The 16538-nt window shown below is 35.6% G+C and overlaps 2 protein-coding genes across 4 annotated transcripts; one reads left to right on the top strand and one right to left on the bottom strand.

The window, feature by feature from the left end:
- The first annotated feature begins 3355 nt into the window (after nucleotides 1–3355).
- On the top strand, nucleotides 3356–10252 carry LOC140823444 (SKP1-like protein 21). 2 transcript variants are annotated; one of them, XM_073184800.1, is made up of 10 exons: nucleotides 3356–3563; nucleotides 6206–6289; nucleotides 6548–6769; nucleotides 6904–7095; nucleotides 7208–7321; nucleotides 7473–7551; nucleotides 8379–8518; nucleotides 8707–8888; nucleotides 9373–9506; nucleotides 9814–10252. In XM_073184800.1, the coding sequence occupies exons 2-10, from the start codon at nucleotides 6254–6256 to the stop codon at nucleotides 9834–9836; spliced, it is 1122 nt and encodes a 373-aa protein (XP_073040901.1). In that variant the 5' UTR covers nucleotides 3356–3563; nucleotides 6206–6253; the 3' UTR covers nucleotides 9837–10252. The 2 variants fall into 2 exon arrangements, with proteins under 2 accessions (XP_073040901.1, XP_073040900.1); XM_073184799.1 differs by lacking the exon at nucleotides 3356–3563 and having other exon boundaries at nucleotides 6545–6769.
- Nucleotides 10253–10703: 451 nt separating this feature from the next.
- Nucleotides 10704–16324, bottom strand: LOC140823434 (signal peptide peptidase-like 4). 2 transcript variants are annotated; one of them, XM_073184781.1, is made up of 14 exons: nucleotides 15707–16324; nucleotides 14902–15060; nucleotides 14717–14828; nucleotides 14268–14387; nucleotides 14012–14163; nucleotides 13722–13904; nucleotides 13213–13247; nucleotides 12948–13110; nucleotides 12769–12822; nucleotides 12376–12468; nucleotides 12146–12288; nucleotides 11707–11777; nucleotides 11166–11249; nucleotides 10704–11007 (listed from the first exon to the last, which is right to left on the bottom strand). In XM_073184781.1, the coding sequence occupies exons 1-14, from the start codon at nucleotides 15839–15841 to the stop codon at nucleotides 10898–10900; spliced, it is 1614 nt and encodes a 537-aa protein (XP_073040882.1). In that variant the 5' UTR covers nucleotides 15842–16324; the 3' UTR covers nucleotides 10704–10897. The 2 variants fall into 2 exon arrangements, with proteins under 2 accessions (XP_073040882.1, XP_073040883.1); XM_073184782.1 differs by lacking the exons at nucleotides 14902–15060; nucleotides 15707–16324 and having other exon boundaries at nucleotides 14268–14472.
- Between the last annotated feature and the right edge of the window lie 214 nt (nucleotides 16325–16538).

Below are 16538 nucleotides of genomic sequence, written 5' to 3'. Positions count from 1 at the left end.
CATACATGAAATTAATATATTGTATGAATCAGCAGTTACTGTTGTGCTCTGATGTTGTCCACACGAACACACAACAAGCAGCGGAAGTTGATTATGTAACACACAAGTGAACATTCACTACGATAATTGAGAAACCAAATCTCGTGGAAGATTTTAAAAAATTATTTCGAACATAAGCAAAATTATGCATAAGAAATTATTAAGTGTTTTTTATATATATACCAACAAGATTGGTGATCATCAAAATTGTCTGAACCAAATGAAAAACTGTCCAAACCAATTGTTTGGTAAATGTAAAACTGCCTAAACCAAATGAAATTATGTACAAAAAATGATTAATTGTTTTTTATTGGATATACCAACAATAATGGTGATTATCAAAATTTGGTGCCTAATTCAAACCTTACAAATAAAGTAAAGATAAAGTATGTCATGACAAATATGATGATCACAAACTAAGGCAGAAGTTTGTTGTAAAGATACGACGACGAATTTGTCACTTAAACTCGTCCTAAAAGAATTAGAGACGAAATTTAAGTTTGTTACAACAAGAATAACAACGAATTTCAACAGGAAAAAGTTGTCGTAACAAATGAAGAAACGAAACAACAAACAAATGTTGTACAAAATGTTCTTATGAACAATGATTATAATATTATTACGAGCCGAAAAAGATGTCCCATGATTTCACATAAAAGATATTGGTCTAACGGATATTATATTAGGAACTAAGATCATCAAGATATGTAAATGAACTGCACTCACACAATCTCATCTTATTGAGATGCTGCTGAGAAGATTTCATTCTCATCTTATACCTATCAAAACTCCAGTAGATGAAAATCTACACATTGATAAGAATAAGAGAGAATTCATACCATAATTGAAATATTCACGTATAATTAGAAGTTTGATGTATATCACAAATGACAAAAACTTGTGTGAGACGATCTCACGGGTCGTATCTGTGAGACTGATCTCTTATTTAGGTCATCCATGAAAAAGTATTACTTTTTATGGTAAGAATATTACTTTTTAATGTGAATATGGGTAGGGTTGACCTGTCTCACAGATTAAGATCCGTGAGACGGTTTCACATAAGACCACTCATCACAAATTGTACACATCTGGATAATGCTCCCAAGGTCAAAGCTTTGAATAAATCCACCTAAGTGTCTGAATGATTAATTAATATATTGGAAGATATCTCGTATAAGTTAAAGTTAGTGTCATCCATGATAATACATTGCAATGGTCACTTGACTACTGTAAATGCACAAAGCTGTAAGTACAATGGTATGTCAAGTCACACTCGTCGTAGACATAATACATCAAGCATTCAATATCTAGTAAAGTCGTCTTAGTCGACAATGTTAAATTAAAAGATAATTTTATGACCCATTGACAAAGGTTTGAATATAGATCAAATATACTAATGCTCATTAAGATGAATAAGGCTGAAAATTTACAGATAAAATGTTCATAGCGGTAGCTCAACCTTGCTGATTGGAGATCTCAAGATCTTGATTTGATTGGGCAACTGAGTTATGAAAGTTGTTGTTATCGCAATGGCGACGAACTATGTAACAAAGTTCATTTTCCATTCCTAAGATTAAAACGTGTTGCCTACTATATGTAGGTTAAATTAAAATTTTCATGAGTCCAAACTTGAAAAATCCGAGTATGGTATGATAGTCGTTATAGAGGTCACATATGTAAGTGTGAAGACGAACCGTTTCAATGAAACAATTAGCAATCCAAAACCGTGTCGCTGACAAAAATGAAACAACCATGAGAACTATAAATATGTGAGAATGATTATTGTGTGCGTATCATTGTATTGCTTGACACAAACGATCGAGTAATTCAAGAAATCACGTTCATCAATCAGCTAGTAACTCCAATGATATTATACTACGGAATGTTCAAATACACAAGTTATCTCTCTTGATGTAATGATCTTTCGATTGAACTTTCTAAGAGTCTGCAATACATACATGCATTAATTTCAAATCCAAAATTGACTGGAAAATTGGAATCTATATTTTAAATAGATATTTTTGGAATATTAATTTGCTAAAAATCGATTTGTGGTGAATGAGAAATTAATTATTTAGTGTTGGCAACAAAGCCCATTAAGGTTTGACCGAGAAATGCCCCACATTAAAAGTTTATGATTTTCACATCTTCCTTGTATATCATTTTATGTGTTATGTTATGCTTAGTTCCAGTCAAGCCATACCAAACCAAGTCAACCAAAGTCGAGTGAGGTGCAAGACACGAACTAAGCCTTGTTCCCCCATACGAATGCAAAAGGCACATTGATGGCTCACTTTGCATGTATCGTCCTCGCGAGGAGCAATGAAGATATTTTAATTATACCGAAAATGAGTTCGATGATGTGGCATATGGTTCAAGTCATTGTACATGTGGCATGTGATTGGAATGAAATGGTGTTATGATTGATGATCATGATCATTGCTTCGCGATAGGGTACATGCAATAGCTATGCTCCATCGTAAGGGTGTGATCTAGATAACTAGATCTGATATAATGTCTCTGATCGAGGGGTGTCTTGAATAAATTTGATAATCCATTATGGGTGCGATCTAGATCATTGACCTGGAGATGGACGCACCCGATTCAATATCTTGAAATGCTACGATCCAATGGACGTGACCTACCAGATGAGATGGACGTGACGAATTAGAATCGAATCTCATCACTTCGACACAATTATTTGCAGGAAGGTCCCTCCAACTATTGAAACATTATATATACTCTATATCATAATAGAATAATGTTATACAATGACAAACTAAAAAATATTGATATTTTCGTCAAGTTTATATTGTATTTATTTTTTTCATTTTTCATACGAAAAAGTTTTAAAAATATTTACAGAATCACCCGATTTTGTAATTTGAAGTGCTCATATTACAAAACGAAAATCGTTGTATTTTGAGAAACGTTCGTCATATACCATCAACATCGTGTGAGACAAAAATCGTCTTAAAGACATTGAATAAGACTATAACCTCGATTTTACATACCGTTGTAATCTCAGAGATGGTTGCAAAGTGACTGCCACAACCTTAAAAGTCGATGTCATTTGCACCTCATAAAGTACCAACACAGTCGACACTTAAAATGTTGTTATCCGAACTCGAGAGCACAAAACACTAAATTTGAAAATTTTGAAAAACGAACAAAAACTATAGCCTGCGTAAAACCTATTGGAATCACATTTTGTTAGTCTGAAGTCGCGTGAAGCAAATGCGACCTCTAAAGGCGTAGGCCGCGACGATGCTCCCCTCCCTCACATCTCCAAGAGGAAGGAAGAATCAGAGTCGGTAGGTAGATAGATAAAATCTTGAAATCCTCATCTAACCCATTTACACAGATAAACTGAACAATGTATATTTCACCATGAAACCTAGAAAGATTACTGTTTTAGTCGATTTTAATCTGCCACCTTTCAATCCTTATTTGCGTTTTTCTGTAATTTTTTTTTGCAGAACAGCCGTTATTCCACACGTCCAGCGTAATTTTTCTTTCATCAGGTACATGGGTGTACTGTATTTCTGTTTTTTTTATACATTTCAAATTATTGGTTGGATTTTCTGCTTGTTTGGGTGAGATATTTGTCTGGATTTAACTGATAGTAGACTCATTTTGACCTTTATTACTATAAATGAGGGGTCTTGGTTTGGGTAGATTGATTCATCCTCCTTTTCAAGCTTATTTTGTTGGGTTTGTCGATGAATTCGAAGTTTTTTTGAGGGAGGTGGGATGTCGAGTAATTACTGGGGATGGGGGCTTTTCGTAATGTCGTAGTTGGTAATGATGGCTTGAATCTGATTCAGAGTAAGATTTGTTGGCTTCCTCTTTTTCTTTCTTTGTTCGCCTCATCTTTTGTTTTATTTATTAGGGTTTGATTGTTTGAAATCTATGTTTCGTTGATGTTTTGAAAATAGTGGGATCATAGTTGTCAAGGGCGCAAGGCGCACCGAGGCACACAAGGTCTCTGGAGCCTGATGCGCAAGGCGACGCGTGCGCCTTACTGAAGCAAGGCGCTAATTATTAATTTTTAAAAAAAATATATTTATCTTATAATAATATATTAAAATATGAAATAATTAAGTCACAATGTCACACAAAACAACAAATAATTAATAAGTTCATAACAATAAGTAACATAATTAAAATTCTTCAATCATCCTCAGAAGTTACATTTGGGGTTGGTTTGGGCTTTTACATTTAAGTTACTATTAAAAAAAAATTGAGAAGTTGCATTTTCAGAATGCAACTTCTCTGTTACTGAATTTGTTTTTTTAAAAAAAGCAACTCAGGCGCGCCGTAGCCTTTCCAAGGCTCGCCCAGGTGTGCGCCTGGGCGAGCCTTTGTGAACCGTTGCGCCTGGGACGGCCCCAGGCGCAACGCCCACGCCTGGTGGTGCCTTTCGCCTCAAGGCGAGAGGCGCTCGCCTTTGACAACTATGAGTGAGATTGACATAGTTGGTCTCAAGATTTGTTATATGGCTCATGTCAGCAAAAGGGAAAACAATATAATACTGCTATAGGGGTTTGCATTTTCGTTTGCATCATTTAGAGGGTTCTTCCATGGGCTTTTGAGGGATTCTTTAGCTTTATAGACTGGTTGACTTTATGTGATTAGTTGGAATTTGGGATTTAATTCTTTAATTTCTAGTTTCTTATTAGTGAAGCAATATTGTTATTGATTCAAGCCTGCTTGGATGTGTTAAGTATGTGTTAAGTATGGAAGACTGGTATTGTTGTTGAGGTTGGCCATAGGTCCGTAACACATAACTGAGGTGAGACTAAAAAGACGGCCGCCTCAGACCGGGGATCTCAAAAAAATTGTATAGTTGGTAATGATATTTCATTCAGTTAGCGTCAATGAAAATCCAAAAGAATTATTTATCCCGCTAAGCTCAACAATTTTAAAGATAAAAAGATTTTGTTGTTCATTGTCTCTTTCAATTTCATCGTCTAGCTATACAAAGAAAATTCATCGTTCATTGTCTCCTTTAATTTGATTTTGATCTCACAGTAAACTGTGATTGAGGTGATTGAATTTAATAATTATATTTTACTTTTAATTTTTAAATTTTTTTATTAAGAATTCCCTAAGGAATCTTCTTGTTTGCAAATTTCAACGTTGTCTATGTTGAGTTCTAGATTCTGCTCCCAACAAATAATTATTTTTCACGTATTTCGACTTTTCGTTTGTATTTGATTGGGAAATTAATAGCTGCTTTAAAAATGTATAACTTTGTTGTTCAAGGCATGATGCACTAATTGGTTACTTCTGCTATCAATAATCTAATTTCATCAATTAAATGGATGCTAAAATAATACAAATGAAACATATATATTTATGTAGAAACTAATATCCAAATGCATTCCAAATTTTCAAGTCATATAATTTATAGTTATAATATGTAGAATTTATTTTTTAAAATATAATTAGAAATCATTGACACCAAAGCATTTGAAAAACTCTTATTAATGAAAAAATGATTACATGTGATTTGAGGATCCCCACTCTTTAAATTCGACTCAAGCTCCCGAAATCTCAGGTACAACACTTGACCGGATGAAATCTACTATTTTCAGAGTTTACCTGGATCTTGGGCTGTAAGATATTTTGGGTACAGTAGTGTGTAATCAGTTTTGTACCTGGTAATTTATGGTAATCTCAATAACGTGGAAGACCTAGGCATTGGTTGCTAGAAGTGTATGGGGATTGGGTTTTGCATCTGAACATGGAATTTTTGTGTATGTGTGCCTTCACGCTCATGTCACTCTGGAAATTTGTTTCATCCCATCGTTTATTAAGAATTTTTTTATTCACAATGAGTACTTTTACTAAATTCGTTTAATAGTTGGGAACTCCTTTATCTTCTAATAGCTTTTTATCAGAATCTGGTATCTTTATCAAGGAGTTGGATATTTTCGACTGTATAAAACTATTAGATTAATTTTGTATTGATGAATGACAAGTTTCGCTACTCAATAATGTGATAATTTTTTTATCCTTTTATTTTGGCTCTTCTATCATTAGTTTATTTGTAAAGGATATCATGAGATTATGTTTTTAGATGAATGCCAATGCCAGCCAATCTTTCCTCTAGTAATGGTGGATAAATGGCTGTTGTTTAATGCCCTTCATTTTGACGCAGGAATATACCCGTGAGTATTTTTGTGGGCTTTAAATTGTTTTCATTTCAATGACAGAGGCTGATAGTGAAATAGTCAAACCCGAGGTATGTTTTACATGTCTTTTTTCGCTCATCTGATGTTTCTTTGTTCTCACATTTCGAATACATTTATTTGATTTACCTTTTCTTTTGTGTTTATGCATGGTAATATAAAATGTCTTTACCTTCATTGCATTTCTCATTCATTGGAGGAAATGATTAGTCAAGTTACTTTATTGCGAAACCTTAGTTACATTATGGTTATGCTGTCTCCTGTTAATTTCTAATTTTTGCTTATTTTGATTACTTATTGGTGCCTAGCAGATGCTGAAGGCTTGTGTGTGGCTTCGAACTTCTGATGATTCGATACAGCAAGTGGAGCAAGAGGTTGCCATGCTTTGTCCATTCATTTGTCATGAAATCCACTCAGGCATGGGATCTTCTAAGAATTATCCCATTTCTCTTCCTTCACGGGTTAATCCTGGCATGCTGAGCTTAATACTTGACTATTGCCACTTTCATCAAGTACCAGGCCACTCTAATAAGGTTACCACATGTTTGAGTACCTTACACTCTTGCTAATTTTTATATTTTACTTGATTTACGGAGGAAAGTCTTTTAGGTGTTCGTATCATCAGGCGCAGGGAAATAAGTTCGTGATTTCTTCTTCTTTGATGCAGGAGAGGAAGTCCTTTGACGAGAAGTTTGTTCGAATGGATACTAAAAGGCTGTGCGAGTTGACATCTGCAGCTGACAGCCTGCAATTAAAACCTCTGGTTGACCTCACCAGCCGAGCACTTGCACGGGTGATTGAAGGGAAGAGTCCTGAACAGATACGCGAGATATTTCATCTTCCCGACGATCTCACTGAGGTGTCTTTTCATTTCAAGCAGTTACAATCTTAATTTCCGGTTGCTTCCTTGGGGAGAATATATGTGTTGTGTACATGTTCGCAGTCTTATATAAACTTGTTGCATTGGTTAGGAAGAGAAGTTGGAGCCTATAAAAAACACCATGGATGATCCAAGGATTCGGCTATTGAATAGATTGTATGCTAGAAAGAGAAAAGAATTAAAAGAAAGGGAGGAGAGACTAAAGGTGATAACGACCTTACATTGTGGATTATTGTTGCTAACTTATTGCTTTTTTAAAATTTGCGTGCTTTTGAATGGAGATATCCAAATAGAATAAGCTTCTTTGAAGTATTCGAGCTGCGACTTAGTAAATGGGTTTGAATGTTTTTCTGTAGAATGTCGAGGTAGAAGAGGAGCATGCAGATGAGCGTTCAGTTGATGATCTATTGTCATTCATTAATGGAGACAGTGAAGGTAGTTATCATCGGCTTTATTTCTTTCTGCATCAATTGATGCCTTTAAGTTTCACAATTCCTGAATAAGTTGGGTTGATGTCTGTTGTCCTAGATATGAACAAAAAAGCTATATGTGGCTCCCTGTATTATTGATTAAGATTTTGAAGTCGGATATAATTAATCACTGTTTCCAGAGTAATTGTATTTTGGTTTGTAGGATGTGTATAGTTTGGTAACTTTTGTATGTAAATATATGTATTAAAAATGATTCACAATTAACACAAGCAGTTTGCCTGTGTTCCAGAGTGCCATAGCTAGCGCTGACTGCTGTAATAAAAAAATCTAGGTGGTTGTTTGTATTGCAACTCTACCCATGTTCCATCAATGTTCTATAAGCTACCCAGTTCTTTTTGTTAGTATTTAGAAATGGGTTGTATTACCCGATAGATTTATCATTCCTTAATTATCCAGTTTGAAGAGAACTCTAAGGGCAAATTGACCACGTACCCGTTCAACCAATTTGCCTATCATTGAAGTTCATTTTTCATGATTTTTAATCTTCAGTTTCTTCTGTGTTATTTTGTGTTTTACTTTGTGGTGCTAATTTAGTGGATTTGTTACTCCTTGTGTCTATATTTGTTGTGTTTACAAATTTTTATGAATTATCTTTGTATTGGTCTGTGTTCCCTGCATCTTGTTGATTTTATTTTGCTTTTGTATGCCTTAGCTGTGAGAAGTAACTGTTGTTTACATTTCAGACCATGCATCATTTTCTTTTCATACTTCCCTCTTTTTTGTCCCTACGCTATCATTTTGAAGGGACTCTTATACATACAAGCTTTGCAGATTGTAAGGGTTCTAGAAATTCCAAACATAAAAAGAAGAATCGTAGGAGAAAAGAACTTCAAAAATCTGCTTCTGTAAACTGCACCAGGACTTCAAGCAGCACTTCTTTTACTAGCAATGCTGCGGATGTGAATGACACGGTTTGCATCGATTTTACTTTCTTGAATTAGCTGCATCATGGGTTCTTTATTTAGTTATGATTCATGAGAGTTAGTAATAGAAGTAATTACTTTTTTTTTTTGCTTTCTCCAGTATGCACTTGCACCACACAGCAAGCATGCTGATGAATTCACTTTCATTTTTAGATTGACAGTTTCTTATATTGCAGGATTCACATGAGCTTAATTCTGCATGCAGAAATCCGATGACTCATAGTGATTCGCTGCCTACCCGTTTTAATGCAACAAAACTGCGGGACATTGAAGAAGATAGATCTTCACCTGACATTGAGTTTGATGATTGTGATATAGATGATGACATTGACCCTGCATTAAAGGAAAAAATTGATAGGTGAGATATATAACTTTTTTAGCACGTTTCAAATGTTATGAAAGAAGTGTTGGTTTTCAAATCTTAAATATTTTAAAAACAAATAGTTACATCAGAGTCCTGCTGAACACTGCTATCTATAGTTTTTTTTCTTCCCATGCAATACTCGTGTTGATTGTTTAGCATATCTCTGTGATGGAGTTTGGAAGTAAATCATAGTTGGTATATTGGTTGCCATATCTTGAGTATAGCTATGAAAGAAAAAGGAGACTTTGGTAGAAGGTTAAATTCTTTTCTTCCTAGAGTCGCTCTTGGGGATCTTTTGCTTCCTATGCAACACTTATGCAAGTTTTTTTCTTCCTATGCAATTCTTACCTTCCCGGTAAAAAAAAGTCATGCACTGACCAAACGTATAGTTGTTGCCATTTAGAAGAAAGTTGTTTTACTACTTATTCTACACTTCATTTTTGTTATGTATATAAGAATTATGACCTTCATTGATCAGGGAGGTCGAAGACTTTGCTAGAAGGTTAAATTCGGATTGGCCAGAAAGAATGCAACAAATTTTATCTCTGGGTCAAGAGAGAATACCGTTACCATTGGCAATTAATGGAAATGGTTCCTTGAGAAGATTCACCAGTAAGTCTGATAATGTTTTTTTTTCTTCTGAATCTGCCCTTTGTGTTCTACCTTGATTTCCCAATATGAACTATATTTATCTGGTGTGCGGCAAAATACTGTGTGTGTATATAAATATGCATATACATATATATACAATAATTCCCTGTTCTAGCATCTGCTACGAAGCTGTGTGCACCCGTGGAGAGTGCTATAACTGGAACCCAATTTGTACTAAACCCACCATAACCATCTTAAATCTGTCCGAATCTCTGCCAGAGCACCAAAAATTCGCTTCTTATAATGGTTTTTTCCTACCCCTTTCCAGGCCTAGATCGGTTCCCGCGATGATCATCCAGGTACACCTTCTAACTTCGAAGCAAAATCTGGCCAAAATATATTTTGGTCACTTTTTTGTACAAGTTGTGTCTGTTATGGTGCCCGGGCACTTCAAGATAAAGGAGGATCAATGGTTCTCCAACTCGAATCCCATATCCGAAGAAGTCATGCATGATCTGCATACCCACAGGACTCCTCAGATCTGGAGCACGTTACAAAAAAGATTGAAGTTCAGAGAAGTTTCCTCATTCCGAGAGATTAAAATTTTGATGTTTTGAATTGAGTTCGTCCATCTTCACAGAAAATAAGTATGTTTTCCGTTTGTGCCAATGAGTGTTATATTGTATATACAAACAAAAGATCGTGTAACTTTAACGTCAAGAAGCTTTTTCAGGTTTCAATGAGCGATAAACTTCTTCGACCTTTCAGTAAGAGTCATTATAAATCGTTAAAGTTAAATTTTGTGAAATGTTAATTCTCAGCTTGGTTTTCCAAATGCATCATATTACTTAACCTCATAAAGATAAGGGAATCATACCTGTACTTCACCTTTCCCTTCGGTATATGTGGTGATCATTGAGTTAATCAGTGTACAACGTGTGTGCCAAAATAATTTAAGCTACAGTTTTAGAAAAAGAAATCGAAAAAAAAGTGTGAATCAATCAAACCCCACAATCTCATTCGGTCCCCATACTTGGGAAAATAACCAAGCTCACATCTTTTAATACAGAGGCCAAAATTTTTTATGCAGTATCGAATCGAGTTGGACCAATTTCTCGTCCCTCAGTATATGTCTCCGTTTACAAGTCTCGAATTCAAGATGTCGTTCAAAAGAAATTAATTTCCTTTACCACTAGAACCAACAAATACTAATCACTGTCTAACTTCCTCTGATCCAATTGATGTTTCATCTACTGTTTCATACATATGTACATATACATATACACGTTAACATGTTTCACTATTCATCTACATATATATGAAACAGGAGATGAAACACATGTAACAAAATATAAACACGGGGTACTGTGTTGATCATTATATCAACCGCATTGAATTTAAATTTGAAGTAATCATCGATCATCTGGTTGAAGTTGAACGTGTGGACATATTCTTTCCGGATCCCCTCGGTTCCAAAGATGATTCAAATCGCCTCTCTTCTTGGCCAATGCTATGAATGTGCCTGAAACCATCACAAAAAATGGATGTGAATCTACACCATTACAAAGGTATATTTGAAGTTATAGCTGATGATTTGATAAAAATCTATCAGAAGAGGTGTCATGTACTCTACTCGTTTTCCTTGTAATGAGGTTTGCCATCATTTTCATTGTTACCTACCTAGTGTGAAAGGGACGATGTAAAGCAAAGCCGGTTGTCCATGTCCATCCATCAAGTTTAAAGCCACATAAGTGATGAGAAGCCCTACGATCATAAGATTGAAATGTCGAAAGTAAAGCTCTGAGAAATGAGTGCCACAAGCAATTATTTTCCGACAAAATTTGTGTGAATCAAATGAAACACATCCGCAACGCAAGAGTATTTCCTCAGCAATATGTATGATGTTCAAGTTCTCCAAAGTAAAGAGTCGATCATTTTTTCAGGATAGATTCAATCGACCCCCCTAAGTTCGTTGTGTTTCAATTTCGAACCAAAAAAGAGAAAGGACACGAGGGTGTCATACAGGTTAGGCCATTCTACCTGTGTTCACATTCGAAATTCCTCATCATTCAATTTTGATATATCTTTGAATCGAGTAGAAAACAAAGAGTGGATTAGGACATGTGCTGCTTATACCAGAAAAGTACGTATTGGATTACAAATCCTTGTCATTAGTGGAATTCTTGTTTCAAATAAACTATAAATATGATTATAACCATACCTAAACCATAAGCAATCATCGCCCAGAGAAAGTATCCATCTTTTAGACTTTTCCTGGACAGCCAATCATATCTGCAAGGATGCATAGGAAAAATTAACAGACTTGGTGAAATGTGAATATTTAAGGCCCACGAGGGGTTACAAAAATTAATCGAAATATTTCAGCACGTGTAATCTTGGTAGTTAAGAAACACTATGAGGAATTCACAGATGTGAACATCGAACTTTAATACAACCACGATTTGCTTAAATAAAGTTGACATAAAGTTATTATCATGAATTGAGTAATATGTATGTAACTGAGACTTTGTTTCTTAAAAGAGTACAATGGAGACAGGAATTCATCTTGGAGCTCAGCTATTGGAACTAAGGGTCGTAGAACAAGAAGCACTAATAATCTAACAATCATGTGGAGGACATGACAGCCATTGAGCTCAAACCTCAAGGCAAATGCTATTACTAGTCCTGGTAAGATAATATCTCCGAATCCAATGATACTGTATCCGCCCCAAGGATCAAACATTCGAGGGATTTTTAGTAACATTGGGATACCATCTTCTCCACTTCCATCACCACGAGCTACCTATGAGACCCAGCAACAAACTTTAGTTTTATCCCATAAAAAATCATGTATGCTTTATAAGTTTCAACAAACGAAATTCGTGCTCACCACTATCATGATGCTCTTATGGAACAACCATTGGGAAACGAAGACCCAAAAAATATCATACAAAAATGCACAGCTCAGTAGAACCGTACCCACCTGAATATGACATGGAAACGTTCGACAACACATTATGTTTATCCGCAGTGTGAACTACTTCATTGATCTATGGTTGCACTTGGATAGAAAGATTTGATTTGGAGGGATTTGAAGAATGTGTTTGAAATGTACTCGTCAAATCCATAACAATTACCAGTACTTCTACGTAAATTAACAAATTGGTGGATTTGAAATTCACTCATAATAAATTTATTTAAGCAATCAAATAGATTTGAAATTCACTGCTTCAAATCCCTCGATACAAGCGCACCCTAAAAGAATTCGAATCTTGGTTATTACCTTAAGATTTGGAACTCGTATTATTTGGAGAACAGTAATAATCAAGGTAATGCCCTGTTTCAGAGGAAAACAAGTCAGGAACATAACTGAAACACGTGCTTCTTATGTTTCCATAGGAAAATGCAATGAAAATGGAAGCTAAACTAAAAAGCAAAGAAGAAAAGAAACTGCACTCGTACAAGTATATCTTGACCAATCCAAGCGAAGGAGATCCGTCGGAAAACTGCCCATAGAACAGCAAATGCTATGCACGAAGGAGAAACAGCGAGTGTAAGATAAGATATGGCTCCCAGAAAAGGTACTTTTATATATGATTCGGCAGCACGTTCAAACCATCTGAAACTATATTGAATCGTTGTAAGTCCAGTGTTCCAAAAGCCAAAGCATCAAATCAAATCCCATGAAGTGCAATAAGCATAAGTTGAGGAAAAACACAGTACATACCATGATAACAGAGTCACCAGACAAGTTTGCAAACCCTGTAAGCACCACAAGACAAAGAAACCAGTATTCAGTAAAACAGCAAATATTTTTGCATGCAAATGAATGCACCCTTCATTTATCTGACACTAGTGAATATATTCAATACATAAAACAACATGAGTTTATTTATAAAAACACGATGAATTACTTCTTCGAAACAAACCACTAATCATGATCAAAACTCATACATAGCATCTTAAGGCTTCCTCACTATATCATACGGCATTAAAAGTTTTGGTGAAAACATCCTATATTGAATTGCCAAACCCTTTCTTTTAATTTGTAAATCCTTTAAAGAACTCGGATGGTCTGATTATGTCCTACATTCTACAGAACTTTAAACATTTTTTCCCAAGTTTCGTTGAAAATATGCACATACCTTTAAATCACGATCCTCTATTAATGCAAATACCTATCTACTGACACATGAACCCTGAAAAGAACCAGTATGTTGTGAAAGATTATAATACCTCCATGCCACCAATGCAAAATACAACCACCAGAATCTCAATGAACACATAGGACATCAGCTTGTAGAGCATGATTAAGAACGAGGAAGCAATCACAACGAACAAAATTGCTGATGCAATGTTGATGTCCATGACACCACTGGAACTATGTGCCTCATTGTTGAGGTATTCATCAGAACCATCCTGCCAGATCAGTATAAAATGTTAGTTGCATGAGAATGTTTACACAATCAGCCACGTCTATATTTTACCACGAAGAAGAGTACTAACTTCAAATGAGAATGCGCTACCTTCAAGAGCTTCTCCTGCTCAATAGCTGCTTGTTTTGCAGTCCACGCAGACCAATAAGACGCACATAATATTGTACCAACAGCCATTAGCCAGAGGAACACCTCAGCAACATCAACCACTGGTCGTTTTGGAGAGTACATCTGAATGGAAACTAAGACAAATGCAATCTTTGAAGTGCAATGCTATGAAAATACCTCACAGGCACAAACCCTAAAACGATAATAATTTAAACTGCTAAACGGAAAACCTAATTACCATTTGAGTTATCCCTCATACTCTGTATCAAGGTTGCACCAGCATCTGATGTGAGTATGACAACTGGAATGCGAATATTTACATTGGTTTCGTTTGCCTTACAAACCATCTTGAAGAGCTCTGAAGAATTTAGCAGTCAGATCATAATGGAGCATATTAATTTTGATGTAGGGGCGTATCAGCTGGAGCATACATAGTTGTTTTACTGGGACATCAGGTTCAAAGATGAGAAGAGTAATCATGACTTCTAAAAAGTTTCCCACAAGAAACTGTAGTAATCTAATCACGAGAAAACAAAACAACTACATTCATACATAGTCAAATATAATTCACACAATTGTATCGAGCCTATGGAAGTTTAATATCAAATATGCTGTAGTTACAGAGAGGCTGCTACTAGACTCCAATTTAGAAAATCACAACCAATGAGGCTGATAAAGAAAATAAACCTGTCCGATTGTTTATTATAAGTAAAGCTGAAGCTCCGGCAGCTTCTGCATTGTCTGCTTTGGTAACAAAGCTGCAATTTCCCCGATGCGCCAATATTACATCACCTGTAATCTACACAATAGCAAAGGGCTGAAATATGAGGAGAAATATTATGACTCAAAACTTCCAATTCAAAAGGATAAACCTTGTTCTTAGGTCCACGACAACAATCAAGAGGATCTGCAAGAGTGATTCGAGTAAGGTTTGCCCGCTTCTCTTTTGATTCCAAGGTGGGGCCAAATCGGGCTCCTACACCCACAAACCCTGCCACTTCTTTACCATTAATCCACAATGGTACTTTAACCTATTCAGGTTACAAATATAAATGGAAGTTAGAAGGGATTGATATTTTAACTCAGTTACGTTGTTTGTAAATAATCGATCAATGAATGGAGCAAAAGCTATGAAATATGGAGATGTCTCCAGTCAAAACTTCAGCATCATAACAAGAGAATGCTCCGTTATATATAACAGTGTGAAGAAACAACAATTAAACATGTGGTATGATAGAAACTTAGAATGCTGCTGCACCTATGACCCACTGTACAGCAAAATTTACGTCCCTTTGAAAATTGCATCCTCGTTTTGTTACATAAGGTGTAAAAGACACGAAATAGAACCACATCGATGTACCGATGTGAAATCTATCGAATTGAGCAGACAACTATTACATGGGACCTGATTAATAAGCAAACAGTACAAGACAAAAGCAAAAAGCAACGAAAAGATGCATAATATTCCAAGTATTAACTTCCCCAACTACAGAGAGACAAAAAGATATGACCCAAAACGATAAAGGATAACTATTCAAAAGATACAAATGTGAAAGATTATAAATGGGTGAACAAAAGAAATCTCAAGTGTACACCCCCGTTCTACCGGTGCCAAGACCAGGACAAAAAATATATATCTTTAACATCAAGAATAAGAAAAAAACAAAGGATTTTTACCAGAACAAAGTCGTTATCACAACCAGGCCTCGCCGGAGCGACATCATCTTGATGAATAATGTCGCCTGCAAACACTACACAACCACTCAACAACGCAAAAATTGCACAGTAGAAAGCTCTGTTCTTCATCTCCATCAGCTCAATAATACAAAAGTTCAAAAGTCAGAAGAAGAAAATAAAATTTTCCATACTTGAAAAAGAATGGATCAAAGGGTCAGCTGGCATTTATTCAAAATTTTAATTCCTGCCGAATTCTACTTGTTGAAATATTTTTTTGTCTGGAGATGTGAAACTGGAGACAATTAAGAAGAATTAGAGATATACACGGAAGATTCAAATATATAAATGGGAAATGTCAAATGTGTAAAGGGCTGTTTGCCTTTCGTGGTTGATTTTATTACCTGCGGGATTTTCCCACGCTGTACGGCAAAGAAAGGCTTGTCTCCATCGTTGAAATGGTACTCGAACTTTCCCACTCAGGGATTCCTCGGCCGTTCACAACGGCGGCGCGTGTACGCACGAGATATCAGCCCTTACATTAAGTGCGCCGCACGTTTCGTTGCTTGATGTGATACATCGAATCCTTTACCATAATTTTCTTATTATTAATTTTCTTATCCTCGTAAGAGTTGGCAACCCGTATCAACCATGTAGGTAAACCACATCGGATAAATTTTATATGAGAGGCTCGTCTAATAAGTTATTAGTAGAAAAAATCGTACTCATGATTATAAATCAAACGTTCGTCTATTTAAACTACTCATACTTTTTAAGATAATATTACGGATTTTTATTCTTGAAAAAGATCAATAATACACGTGAGATTGTCTCA

Source organism: Primulina eburnea, chromosome 2, assembly GCF_022965805.1.
Source record: "Primulina eburnea isolate SZY01 chromosome 2, ASM2296580v1, whole genome shotgun sequence".
Classification (NCBI taxonomy): Eukaryota; Viridiplantae; Streptophyta; class Magnoliopsida; order Lamiales; family Gesneriaceae; genus Primulina; species Primulina eburnea.
The sequence above is the reverse complement of the archived record's forward strand: the minus strand, read 5'-3'. Positions and strand labels throughout refer to the sequence as shown.

Bases quoted from the DNA above. Each gene is read 5' to 3' on its own strand.
- LOC140823444 (XM_073184799.1), top strand. From the start codon at position 6,254: ATGACAGAGGCTGATAGTGAAATAGTCAAACCCGAG. The intron at 7,322-7,472 runs GTGATAACGACC...GTTTTTCTGTAG, and splicing joins AAAGGGAGGAGAGACTAAAG to AATGTCGAGGTAGAAGAGGA. The intron at 8,519-8,706 runs GTTTGCATCGAT...CTTATATTGCAG, and splicing joins CTGCGGATGTGAATGACACG to GATTCACATGAGCTTAATTC.
- LOC140823434 (XM_073184781.1), bottom strand. From the start codon at position 15,841: ATGGAGATGAAGAACAGAGCTTTCTACTGTGCAATTTTTGCGTTGTTG. The intron at 12,469-12,768 runs GTAATAACCAAG...TGTCATATTCAG, and splicing joins TACGAGTTCCAAATCTTAAG to GTGGGTACGGTTCTACTGAG. The intron at 11,250-11,706 runs GTATGGTTATAA...TTATGATCGTAG, and splicing joins GATGATTGCTTATGGTTTAG to GGCTTCTCATCACTTATGTG.